This window comes from Topomyia yanbarensis, chromosome 3 (assembly GCF_030247195.1).
Source record: "Topomyia yanbarensis strain Yona2022 chromosome 3, ASM3024719v1, whole genome shotgun sequence".
Taxonomy (NCBI): Eukaryota; Metazoa; Arthropoda; class Insecta; order Diptera; family Culicidae; genus Topomyia; species Topomyia yanbarensis.
The window spans coordinates 204,934,949-204,947,763 of record NC_080672.1 but is presented as its reverse complement, the minus strand read 5'-3'; the positions used below and the strand labels follow the sequence as shown (position 1 = coordinate 204,947,763).

At 33.9% G+C, this 12,815-nt stretch overlaps 1 protein-coding gene across 2 annotated transcripts in view; it reads right to left on the bottom strand.

Moving 5' to 3' along the window:
- LOC131687075 (neurogenic locus protein delta) overlaps positions 1 to 12,815 on the bottom strand; it is a 419,636-nt gene that overhangs the window by 146,683 nt on the left and 260,138 nt on the right. For both annotated transcript variants that reach the window (XM_058971118.1, XM_058971117.1), the window contains exon 4: positions 8,188 to 8,436. In XM_058971118.1, the coding sequence (XP_058827101.1) occupies positions 8,188 to 8,436 (249 nt within the window). The remainder of the gene's footprint in view (positions 1 to 8,187; positions 8,437 to 12,815) is intronic.

The following is a 12,815-nucleotide window of genomic DNA, read 5'->3' as shown; positions in this document are numbered from 1 at the left end:
TTGGAAAGCGTGTCATCGTTCAACCACGTTTCGACGAAGACAATGCTGTCAAAGTTCTTATCGGATATTGCAAGGCGGTATTGCTCGACGATTGAGTTGATACCACCAACATTTTTGGTAGTATAACAGCAGCTTATCCCGTCGTTGACCCAAGGCTGGAAATCGAAGAGCTTTGAGGCAAGGAAGAGCTCACAGATGCATTGTACTTGCCTGAGGTAGGTTTACGGAAGACCCCTCGTCCCAACTCCACCACAGGACCGGGACGGCTGCTGGTCGCTGGCAGAGGAATGGCTCGACTGTGATGGGGGGACTAAGGGCTTCCTCACGACTGGCGGCAAGTGTGCGTCCCGGTGACCGAAGAGACGAGATGACGTGGGATGTATGCAACAAAGCTGGACTAGGTACCTCACGTTAAACAGCAGCGGTTCGCTGGCAGGAGGAGCGGCATCTGGTGCTTATACGACGCAATTAACGGAGAACTGGAATCGGGGAACATTTCAGCGCTTGAATTATTCTGAATGGATGGGTACTTGCCGCAGTAGGAAGTTTGGAAGACCCTTTCTCCACTCCCGCACACAGGACCGGGACGACTGGTGAACGTTGGCTGCAGTAGCTGGGCTGTGGCGGGGGGATCGAGGGCTTCCATAATACAATGGGGGATCGAGGGCTTCCATAATACAAGCTGCGGTGCATCCCGGTATCCCATTAACGAAATTTTCCAGAAATAAGACCAAAAACATTCACCGTATTATTAACTCCAAAACGGCTAATTTTAAGTCAATAGTATCTTTGGAGAATTTAAAGAATACAGTATGCCCTATATATATATATATATATATATATATATATATATATATATATATATATATATATATATATATATATATATATATATATATATATATATATATATATATATATATATATATATATATATATATATATATATATATATATATATATATATATATATATATATATATATATATATATATATATATATATATATATATATATATATATATATATATATATATATATATATATATATATATATATATATATATATATATATATATATATATATATATATATATATATATATATATATATATATATATATATATATATATATATATATATATATATATATATATATATATATATATATATATATATATATATATATATATATATATATATATATATATATATATATATATATATATATATATATATATATATATATATATATATATATATATATATATATATATATATATATATATATATATATATATATATATATATATATATATATATATATATATATATATATGTTAGGAAAATTCAGTTTTCCCACCACAATGCATTGATTGAGGAAATTAGGTATTTTATTAGCAGAGCATTAGCAATAATTCGTTTGTGTGTCTATCTTATGGGCCATTTTTTCGCTTTCCCATTGATTTGGTTTGAGATTTCTAGCACTGATGTTGTTCTATGCTGATTTGAGCGGTTCTCTGAGTCCCGCCACTATCCCATGTAGTATGTGTTATCAAAAACATCGCGAAGCAGCAAGTTCTAAATGTTCTCAAACGATATAGTATCCGAAGAGAGTGATAAGAGTTATAAGAAATGTCTCATCACACTGTTAGGTGGATTAAAAGCGTTTTTGAAATTTACTGCCGAAATTGACGACGTATATAAGCATTTTATACATTTTTAGAAAGCTTATACAATTACCTTTCGAACGAGCTACAGATTGCTGAAATCGGAATTTTATCGAAAGAGGTATTACATTAAAAACGGGCGAAAGATTTTTATCATTTCCCATAGCCAGAAATAAGACCAAAACATTCACCGTATTATTAACTCCAAAAAGGCTAATTTTAAGTCAATAGTATCTTTGGAGAATTTAAAGAATACAGTATGACCTTTCTTTTGGTATTGCGATTTTCTTGATTAATCCCCCTACGAGTGAGATATTTTAATAATTTTTTTGGAAGTGATTGTATTGAGATTAGGGTTGGGAGTACCGGTTTTACCGTTACCGAAAACCAGTAAAACCGTCCAAATATCCTATACCGAAATACCGGTTTTATAAGAATGAAAAACCGGTATTTTCGGTAATTTGGTAGAAAGGATTGTTTAACAAAAGGGTTTTATTGTTGCACAGCTTTGAAACGCGTTAAAAAGCTTTTCACTTGCTAGTGTTTTCAAATTAGGTGCCATGCACAGTAAGTTTGCCTGTTTTAGGACTTTTTAATAATGATAAAAGCAAGGGAATAGTGCTTATGTAAGCAACGATAACAACCCGAAAAAATCCCACATGTCAAATAAAACTTATCAACATATGGAGGAACAAGAAAATCTGCAAGACAAAATCAATCAACTCCATATTCCCATACTCCATTTTGTATTCGATTAATTCACACTACTGGCAAATCTATAACTCATAGACCTATCATAGAACTCTGGAACTTCAGGTCTGATTTTCTATGCATTTGTTTTTTAAAATCTCGGAACGCTTACTGCATCTAGCTAACCAATGTGCTTTTTGGAATAATAAGCGACGACACTTTGCATACTACGATACACAAACCAGATGCTGAATCACATTCCATTTTTTATTTTAATTATAGAGGTTTTAATCTTAGGGTCATATGGCTCTCTTTTTGAGTTAGAAAAATTTCTAACCCTTTTTGCGGGATTGGATGAGGAACCCAGGTGAGCTGCGCATAAGTCAATCGATTTACCAACTACGCTATTCCCGCCCCTTAATGTGGACTTAAAAAAAGATCATAATACCATAAGAGTAATCAAATCAACATTCATAAAGCTTATTCGATATTGGAGTACTGTAAGAACCAATCATGTTCTCTGTTAAATGATCAAATGCCCAATTGGCTTTGTACGTATAGCGATTATTATGTTTACACAGTTTGTATTTTTTTAAATAGCGGTTTTTACCGGTTTTACCGTTTTTTTCATTTTCAATACCGAAAATACCGGTTTTTTAAAATCCTCCGGTTTTCCCAACCCTAATTGAGATGATGCCTTCAGCAAATTTGTAGCTCTTACTTTTGCGAATAACTTTACTGAAGACATCAAATACATATTTCGAATACTTTAAAAGTTATGGCTTGTTGTTTGTAGGTTACCCTTTGTCGCCTATTTATTGTTCAATATAGTAATAATCCATTTAAATAAGCCAAACATAATTTCGATATAACGAATTTCGCATTTCATTTTTCTATCCACAATCGCTAGAATAACCACCGAACAATTCCATGTTGTCTAGATAGAATTTGAACACTTATCGGTGTAAAAAATTTCATTTGCTCGAATCGGAGTGATCTGAAACATATCTCCGAAAATGAAAAGCGAAATAAAAATCTCCGAGCAGCTTTGGAGTTTAACCACACCCCCCCCCCCTCACCCAAAAAAAAATAATTGGATTGAAGTTAAAAAATTTTGCTGACTGGTTTAATTCAATATTACAATGATAATTATCTGATCAGTACATCGATAACCTGTTATTTTAAACATCATGAGGACCTTTGAAAAAAATGTGGGAATGCGATCTTGATCTATAACTGATCTATTGGTCTTGATCTCACAGTTTTCTAATAACATCAATATCAAATACCTATCTAAAACATTCCAATAGAAACTCATTCCAGAGTTCTGAACTCAATCATAATCCGCAGATTTCTTATCATATTGAGTTAAAGGGATGTACTGTAATATGGATCAGGTTCATTTTTAATAGGAAGCGAAATTGGAATCGATTGAAACTTAGAACTGCTCACCGAAAAATTGCATAACTTTCAACATTTGCTAAAAATGTTTTTGTTTTGGAAATGCGGCAGGTTGAAGCGAAAACGTAATAGAATTAATAACGAGAATAACACTTTCCAAAAGAAGGGAAATTTATGAAAAATTGCGTTTTCCGTTTGTCACTAGCAGGTTCTGATCGATTTTTGTTAACATTTGATTTTTGTTGTATTACCAATTATATGAATAGCTAAAATAAATGTTCGAAAACATTTATTTAAAGTCAAGTTAACATCATTTTGAAACCGCTAATTTCGCAGGTTTAGTATCTTCGATGAATTTTTCAAACGTTAAGCAGCACATCATCTGATAAAATAATTTTGGCGTTATATCCTCCAAGAAGGATTTATGGAGAATTTACTCTTCAAACAAATTTAGTTCCAGACTTAATTTCTTCAGAAAACTTTTGGGGATTACTACAACAAACCACTTTGTTGAAGACATGAGTTCAGGGTATTAACGTGTTTTAGTCTATTTGATTTTAATTTTAAAATAAATTATTATGATTTTGCTGTTATCTCTTATCTATTGTTTATAAACAATAAAATTTACATTCTATCCAAAGCTTGAGCTTATGAAGCTCACAATAAGTTATTTTAGAAAAAAACTACATTAAGGAACATTTCGTAAATACCATTTTATAACTTGATATACTCCATATCCGTAGTATTCATGCCTACAATAAAATTGTTTTAAATGAAAGTTTCAACAAATTCGCTAAAGATAGGAACCCTGTTATAATTTTTTTGAAGAACTGGGTCTCCATAATTTTAAAACTTCCAAGATGGCGGTTTCGTAATTATGCTATTTGGACAGTAAGTTAGATTTTCACCAAACCCTCACCAAACCGAATTTCTGACTACGCCGCTGACCACAAGTAAGTAAGGACAAAGTCGTTCTACACTCGTCCAAAAGAAACTTCTTCAAATATTGCCTATCTAATATAATACATAGAAGACCCCATTTGGTCAGTCCCTAATTTTGTCAGCTTCATATGAAAATATGTTTGATGGGCTCTAGCAGACGACCAAGGCTAAATTCGAGTAAATCCTTTATTGAAGATGTTTTCTTTATATTAAAGATACAAAAATATCAATATTTTTCAATTTTTGCGCTAGAAAATTAAGTAATCAGAAATAGTTAATAGACTATATCAAGGGAACAGAAGAATATTTTAACAGCTCCAGTTTATTATGCAGAAAAAAGTGTCTCGATTAAGTCAATGTACCTATTTTTCTGCCTAAAATACACCATGGAGCTGATAAAAACGGGTCATTACTGTTTATTATTCACATTAATAGGTACATCGCATTTTTTAGAATAATTTCTTTTAATTACATCGAACTACACCAATTAGATAGTTTTCAAGGAGTTATTTTATCGACTTCTTCCAAAATTCGTGCGATAGTTTATATTAAAAGGGTATCCTAAATTAATTGGTATACTTAAGGGTTTATATGTTGCAGATAGAGAAAATTCATAAATTTTCAGCTTCTCTCCTACACAATATTACAAAAGTTTCGTGAACAACTGAAACTTGATTTATTTAGGCCCTAATGCGGTAGCTCGACGAGGCCGATTGTTTGTTTTTTACAATAAATAAAAAAAGAACTATATTAAATTTTTGGTCTCGTTCAGGCGCATCTTGCTTCTGCGTGTTGAGATCCTTTTTCTAGGGGGCGAAATATTGCCAGTGTTGTCCACTGCAATTTGAGGTTCGTTTCGTTTGTCTTCTTTCGCGTTATCGTTCACGCCCATGTCCTCATCCGTACTACTTTCCTGCTGCTGGCGGTCGGATGTTCTAGTTTGTGTGCTACTCTTAAGGGTCATTAAAGTATGTTAGAATTTTTTGGGATTCATTTCGTTGTTGTTGCAGCTGGTTGTTTGTGCTTGATCCGGCGATGTTGGTTTTGCAGCTGTTAGTGGTTTAGCGAAAGATGGTTGTGTGCTGATTTCAGTTGGATTTGTTGTTTTCCTTAACAGTTTCTGCGCAAGGTTTTCCGGGGTGCAGCGTCTTCGTACAGAACTGGCATGTAGGAATTTGCCCTGGGTACGTGACTAGTGATGTCTGATGAATAAGAACATCGTCACTTCCCTACGCTGTGATTGATATGTATGAGGGAATTGGCTTGGTCACACGCACTCTCACCACACGAACACTGTTAGGGATGCCCGGGAAAAAATTCCTCCATGTATCGTGTGTAACGGAGTCTACTTCTCCGTATATTTGCAAGCATTTTTTGATCACGCTGTCAGGGGTACGCGTAGATAAATCATGGACACGAACTTCTACAGCGCCGTTCTCGATGTATACGGGAATGCTATATTTAACATAGCCGCATTCGGCGGTGTGCTGCATGTTGTTTCGCGAGGCGAATGACTCAGCTTGGTTAATGTTCTTGAACGAAATCAGCACGCAATGTTTGATATGATGCATTTGTGTGGTTTTCCCTTCAGCCAGATTGAGTTCCATCTGCACTTTTAATAACTGCTCCACTTTTTTTTCATAAAACGTTTATGTGACACGGCATTTGCAAAAGCTTTTTAACGCCGGGTTTTTTTTTACATAAAATGTTACAAAAGTTCTTAAGACTATCACGTTATAAAAAATTCACTTTCTAATGCTAACACTGAGGATAATCATCATTTTGAATATTTTTATTTATACTATATTTTCTTGAATATCATTGTAAACCTATTGATAGTTTTTCTGTAATCTTTGTTTATTTTTTTCTTCTTTATTTATATCGTTTTACCTAACTTAACTAACTGCGAAGAAATCTAAATTGTTTGTGGGTAGCAAGGGAAAAAAACTAGAAACGTTGTGGGGATAATTATATTTGAATATTTATTGTTTTCAGGAAATGATAAATATGGCCCATGTATGTAAGATCTCGTAAAGCGGGGATATCACGAACAGGAACATAAGGTGGTTTTCTTCTGGCTCGTAAGGAGTCTATTAATTGGGATCTGGCTTCACGATATTCAGTGCAAGACCAAAAAACATGTTCAATGTCTTCGTAACCCTCTCCGCAAGCACATTGATTATCTTCTGCGATCCCAATACGGCGGAAATGCGCATTCAACGTATAATGGTTGGACATGAGCCTAGACATCACACGAATGAAGTTTCGACTTACATCCAACCCAACTGTTCCACTTCCCGAATGGCTGGTCTTACGGGGTATTTTGAAAAATCAACAGCAACACAGTTCGACCGCAGCTAGGTTGCTTTTTGCTGGGCACCGACACTCATCACTAAATCGCACAGTAGGTATAGGCTATTGTTATATGGACTGCTTGTGCGATAGGCACTGATTGATTTTCAGGTAGAATTGACCGTTTCAATTGCGCGGGACGATTTTTTGCTTCTGCTCAGGGCGAGATGTGAAGACAAACTGAGGATAATTATTTATTGTGATTAGGGATAACAATTGAAATCAAAGATACTACTAGGAGGTCATTTTTAGAAAAAGTCGATATCGAAGAAAAGTTTGAACTATGCACGTATGCACTTCAGAGGTAGCGAGATATCAAGAGCTGAAATTTCAGTGCTTAGTTGTTAGCCGCGTTGGAAATTTGAGAAAACGCTATCGAGAGTATGAACTTGAAACCCATTTAAAACTTTGTTTTCGATTTTTTTGATACAGCATAACATATATAATTTCCTTTAGGAAAATTCAGTTTGAAGAATTTAGATATTTTATTAACGGAACATTAGCAACAATTCGTTTGTGTGTCTATTTTATGGGCTATTTGTCGCTTTTCCTTTATATTGGTTTAGCCTTTGAGATTTATTGCACTGATATTGTCCTATGCTAATTTGAGCGATTCTCTGAGTCCTGCCACTATCCCAAAACGTCACGAAGCATCAAGTTCCAAATGTCCTTAATCGATATAATATCAGAAGAGAGTGATAAGACTTAATAGAAATGTCTCATCACACTGTTAGGTGGATTAAAACCGTTTTATTATTATTTATTTATTTATTTATTTTTTATTTTGTGAAATATTAAAATATTGAGTAAAAAATCCTACGTACACAGCTTCCTATCGTTTTAAGGAATAAAAAAATGATTTTTAATTCCAGGTTGTCGATTTGTATGTTTGATGCGTCAAGAAAAAATCCCGAAATATGCCTACTTGTTCATGCTCTAACCTCACAACCCCCTTAATTATATTAGAATGTCGGCTAAATTTCATTGTAAAATTAGGAATAACATGTAGTTTCGTCCAAGAAGTAAAGTTAGTTAAATAATCAACAGTAAAAAAGCACAGGAACGTATATCGATTGATACAACAGTAAAAGTCTGTCAAAAACTACCTTGCAAATTTTTAAGCTAAACTTACCAGTGGTGCAATAATCTCCCTGCCACCCGGAAAGACATACACGCTCACCAGTTGGTGAGCACGTGTAATGACCAAACTGATCATCGCGCTTTCGGCAAAGATTGGCACATCCCACACCGTAGTAAGACGCGTCACATGTAACTCGAAATGCGTACTGCATAACCGTGTGCGATGAATTGTAACTGTCCTCGGTCCACTCCGCTGAAACGTCCAATACTCGTTGAATTGAAAGTCGTGAAATTAAAACACCTGAAACGAAAGAAATGGATGCATGAGATTTCAATTTTCTAATTATATGTGCAAAAGGAATATAAAGAAAATACTTCCATTTCTCTTGATGAATGGGAAATTGAAGAAAAGGGTTACACATTGTGTTTTGTAGGAAATGAGAAATTTCTCTCTCTCTCTCTAACCACATCGACAAACCTCACAACAGTAGCTGGATTAACTTTTTTTCTGATTATGTACGAAAAAGAGGCCTAAATCAAACAAATTTACTATTAATTTTGACTGCTAACTCAGCACAGCACCGAACTGGGCAAAGAATTGGTTGTAAAGGAGAAGCGTGAGGAATAATCAATCGTATTGTGTTTCCTGCTCCGAACGGTTGCTTACAAATGTTGATTTAACCCAGATATTGTTTATTCATAAGAGGTAAAAAATAATAAAATGATGAGAAAATGCTTCGAGGGTATCAACGCAGAAAACAAAAGAGAGATACAACGGAAATACATTATGGAAATGTGAATTATCAATTTTGTATTTCACCTAAATTATTTCACTCGCACCTTGGTCGATCGGCAGAGCCTGTAAAAAAATCTGAAAGCGAAGATACCTTATCTAAAAAAACTAACAACAGAAAAAAACCAGAGATGCGAAAGTATGATCGTATTTTTAGCGGACCAGACAGCAATTATCACTTGTTCGTACGAAAGGACGTAATTGATTGTCGTGTAGGGTAGGGCTTTGTAAACTTTTTGCTATTGCCCGAAATTAAGAACTTGTTGAACTCCTTGAGCGATTTCTGTACTATTTAAACAAAGAAAGTAAGTTATATTTAATTATTCCCTGTCGTCCGGGGACACTGAAATGCAACGTTATCGACAGTGTAACAGTTTTTAAACAAATAGCAAAAAATATAAAAGAATTAGTCGAGATCGTTGCCTCATAATAGTCAATGGGAAAAGTTTATATAAAACTGATAAACAGGTAAAATGCTCAAAATGCACCCCAGTGAGCATAACAACGTGAGCAAATATTGATAGCAAAAGAGTTGGCATCTTATTCAATCGTGGAGAAAGGGAACAATACTTCTAGAGAAAAATTAGAATAGGACGTAGGTAACAATGAGAGATTCTCTTTGGGGTCTTTCTCTTCTGTTTCTTTACTCGGCCATTTCCACATTTACTACTCTACTCTTTGCATAATATTCTAGTAAAAACCGTCGGCTTTCGATATGTACTGGAAAATTAGTGCAAAGTGTTGTAATCACGTCGTAATTAACGAAAGAGAAAGTAAACAAAGAGAGGCTCTCAATGTTACTTACGTCCTATTGAAAATTTTCTCTGGACTTATTTGTCGTTTCATTGCCTAAATACCTCAGCTTATGCATGAAAAATAATTCTTGTGTTACGAAATCTTCAATTACATAGGCATTAGCCGTTAAGATAAACGCTTTTCTTTATTTTGGAGTATTCTGTTTTGCTGGAATAAAGAAGCAAGGAATAGTAAAATCTTTCAAATGCCGTTTAAGGGGGTACACCACTGCACAGTGGTCCAGGAAGCGAAATTAGCGGGAAACAATTGTTAACGCATTCATCTTTAGGTTTAGAAATTTGGTGTCTTAGAAACATTTATTGTGCGTGACAAACTGCATCTTTTGGCTGAAACGGTTTTAGGGTGGTCCTTAAAATGTCAAAGTTGTAGATATTATTTCAAATTATAGTTCAGAGAGAATGATACTTTCTTCTGCAATATTCTAGAACAATCAATTCTGAGCAACTTTGTTGAAGATACTAACTTTGTATCTCAAACCGTTTTCATTTTATAGTGAGTTCCATGTCATAACTTAGGGTATCTCTCAAAAAAGCAGTTTTCTCCGTACAGTTTTTTAATATGATTTTTCTCACAAAAGTACTCTTCAGTGCACTTTTAGAGCATGATTAGAGGCAACTTTTGCTGAAGAAAGAAAATTTTTATCTTGTCTGGTTCAAAAGTTATACTTAATTTTCACTTAAAAATACGCCCTTTTCAAATGTCGATATCTCAAAAGGGGGCAAACGAAAATTGATAATTTTGATTGCATTTGAAAGGCTAGTTCTAAGCTATTCCACGAATGACTAGATTTTTCGATAGCACGCGAAAAGAACTTTCCGTGGCCATGTATAATATATACGCAACCACAAAAAAATTGTTCTTTTTACATTTCTTATAAAAGAAATGTATAGAATTCGCTCAAACTTTCAAGATTTTTTCCGAAGCCCGGAGGGCCGAGTCTTATATACCAATCGACTCAGCTCGACGATTTGGGACAATGTCTGTCTGTGTGTGTGTGTGTGTATGTGTGTATGTAACGGACAAATTCTCATTCGTGTTTCTCAGCAATGGCTGAACCGATCTTATCCAAACCAAATTTAAATGAAAGAACTAAAAAACAGTATGAACGCTATTAATTTGTTTTTGATTCTGATGTTTAGTTTCCAAGATATGAATGTTTGAATGCGTAAAAATGGCGTTTTTCGCAGTTTTTTTAATTATCTGCCGAAATTGACCATATAGATTAGCAATTCATATGTTTTAAGATAGCTTTAACGAATACCTTTCGAACAAGCTATAGATTGTTGAAATCGGACTATTATCAAAAGAGATATTAAACATTAAATGCGGACGAAAGATTTTTATCATTTGCCATTGCCAGAAATATGACCAAAAACATGTAATCTATTATTAACGCCAAAACGGCTTATTTTAGGTCAATAGTATCTTCGGAGAATATAATGTAGGCAATATGCCCTTTCTTCTGGTATTGTGCATTTGCTGATTAATCACCCTATGAGTGAGATATTTTCACAAATTTTCTTGGAAGTGATTATATCGAAATGATGTCTTCGGCAAATTTGTAGCTCTTACTTTTGCAAATAACTTTACTGAAGACTTCAAATATCTATTTTGAATACTTTAAAAGTTATGGCTTGTTGTTTGTGGATTACTCTTTGTCGCCTATTTATTGTTCAATATAGTAATAATCCATTGAAATAAGCCAAACAGTATTTCGATAAAACGAATTTTGTATTTCATTTTTGTATCTGTCGAGTTGAGACGAAAACGTAAGATGATTAATAACGAGGATAACACTTTCCGAATGTAGAGAGAAATTTATGAAAAATGACGATTTCCATTCGACTCTAGCAGTTCCTGATCGATTTTGATAAGCATTTAATTTTTGTTATATGACCAATTATATGTATAGGTCAAATGATTAAAAACAGTAATTTAAGGTTAAGATAGCATCATTTTGAAACCACCAATTTCGGAGGTTTAGTATCTTAGTAGTATCTTAGTCTTTAGTAAATAATTTTGACGGTATATCGTCCAAGAAGTATTTATGGTGAATTTTCTCAGTTTAATATTCATGACTACAATAAAGTCTCAAAAATTTCGCTAAAGACACGAACTCTGTCACTATTTTCTGAAAAAATAATTCTGCATAATTTTAAAACTTCAAAAATTACACTTTCGGAATTATGCCGTTTGGACAGTATGATCGATTTTCACCAAACCCCCACCAAACCGAATTTCTGGCTACGCCGCTGACTTCAAGTAAGTAGAAACAAAGTCGTTCTACACTCGTTCACAAGAAACTTCTTCGAATGCTGAATATCTATTATAATACATTGAAACCCCGATTTCATCAGCCAAATATGAACATATGTTTGATGGGCTCTAGCAGACGAACAAGACTGAATTCGAGTAAATCCTTTCTTGAGCATGTTTTCCTTATCATGAAGATGGAAATATGCAAAAATAAAAAGTTCATCATAATCAGAAATAGTTATCACACTACATCAAGGGACGGGAAGAATATTTTAACAGCTTCAGTTTATTATAATGACAAAAAATGCCCGATTTAGTCAATGTCCCCATTTTGTCAGCCTAAAATATACCATGAGATTGATAAAAATGGGTCTTTATTGTATGTATTATTCACTGTGTTTCACATTAATAGATACATTTCATTTTTGGGGATTTTTTTATTGCATCGAACTACAACAATTTTTAGGTAGCTTTCAAGGGGTTATTTTCTAGACTTCTTCCAAAATTTGGCGAACCTATTCCAATTCGTATATCAATTAATTGGTATACTTGAGGGTTTATATGTTGCAGATAGAAAAAATACTGAAATTTTCAGCTTTTTTCCTACACAATATTACGAAAGCTTATTAATACATTTTTCCTAATAAGTTTGTGAAAATTATAAACTATTTGAATTTTTTTAATAGTTTTATTTTTTATTTAACCGTGATTTTTAATAAATAGTGACCATCGCTTCACGTAGTCTATTTTTCATGTCTTGCGGTGAGCACGATCTCTCGAATTACTGAACTGAAAATTATGGAATAGAAATTAAT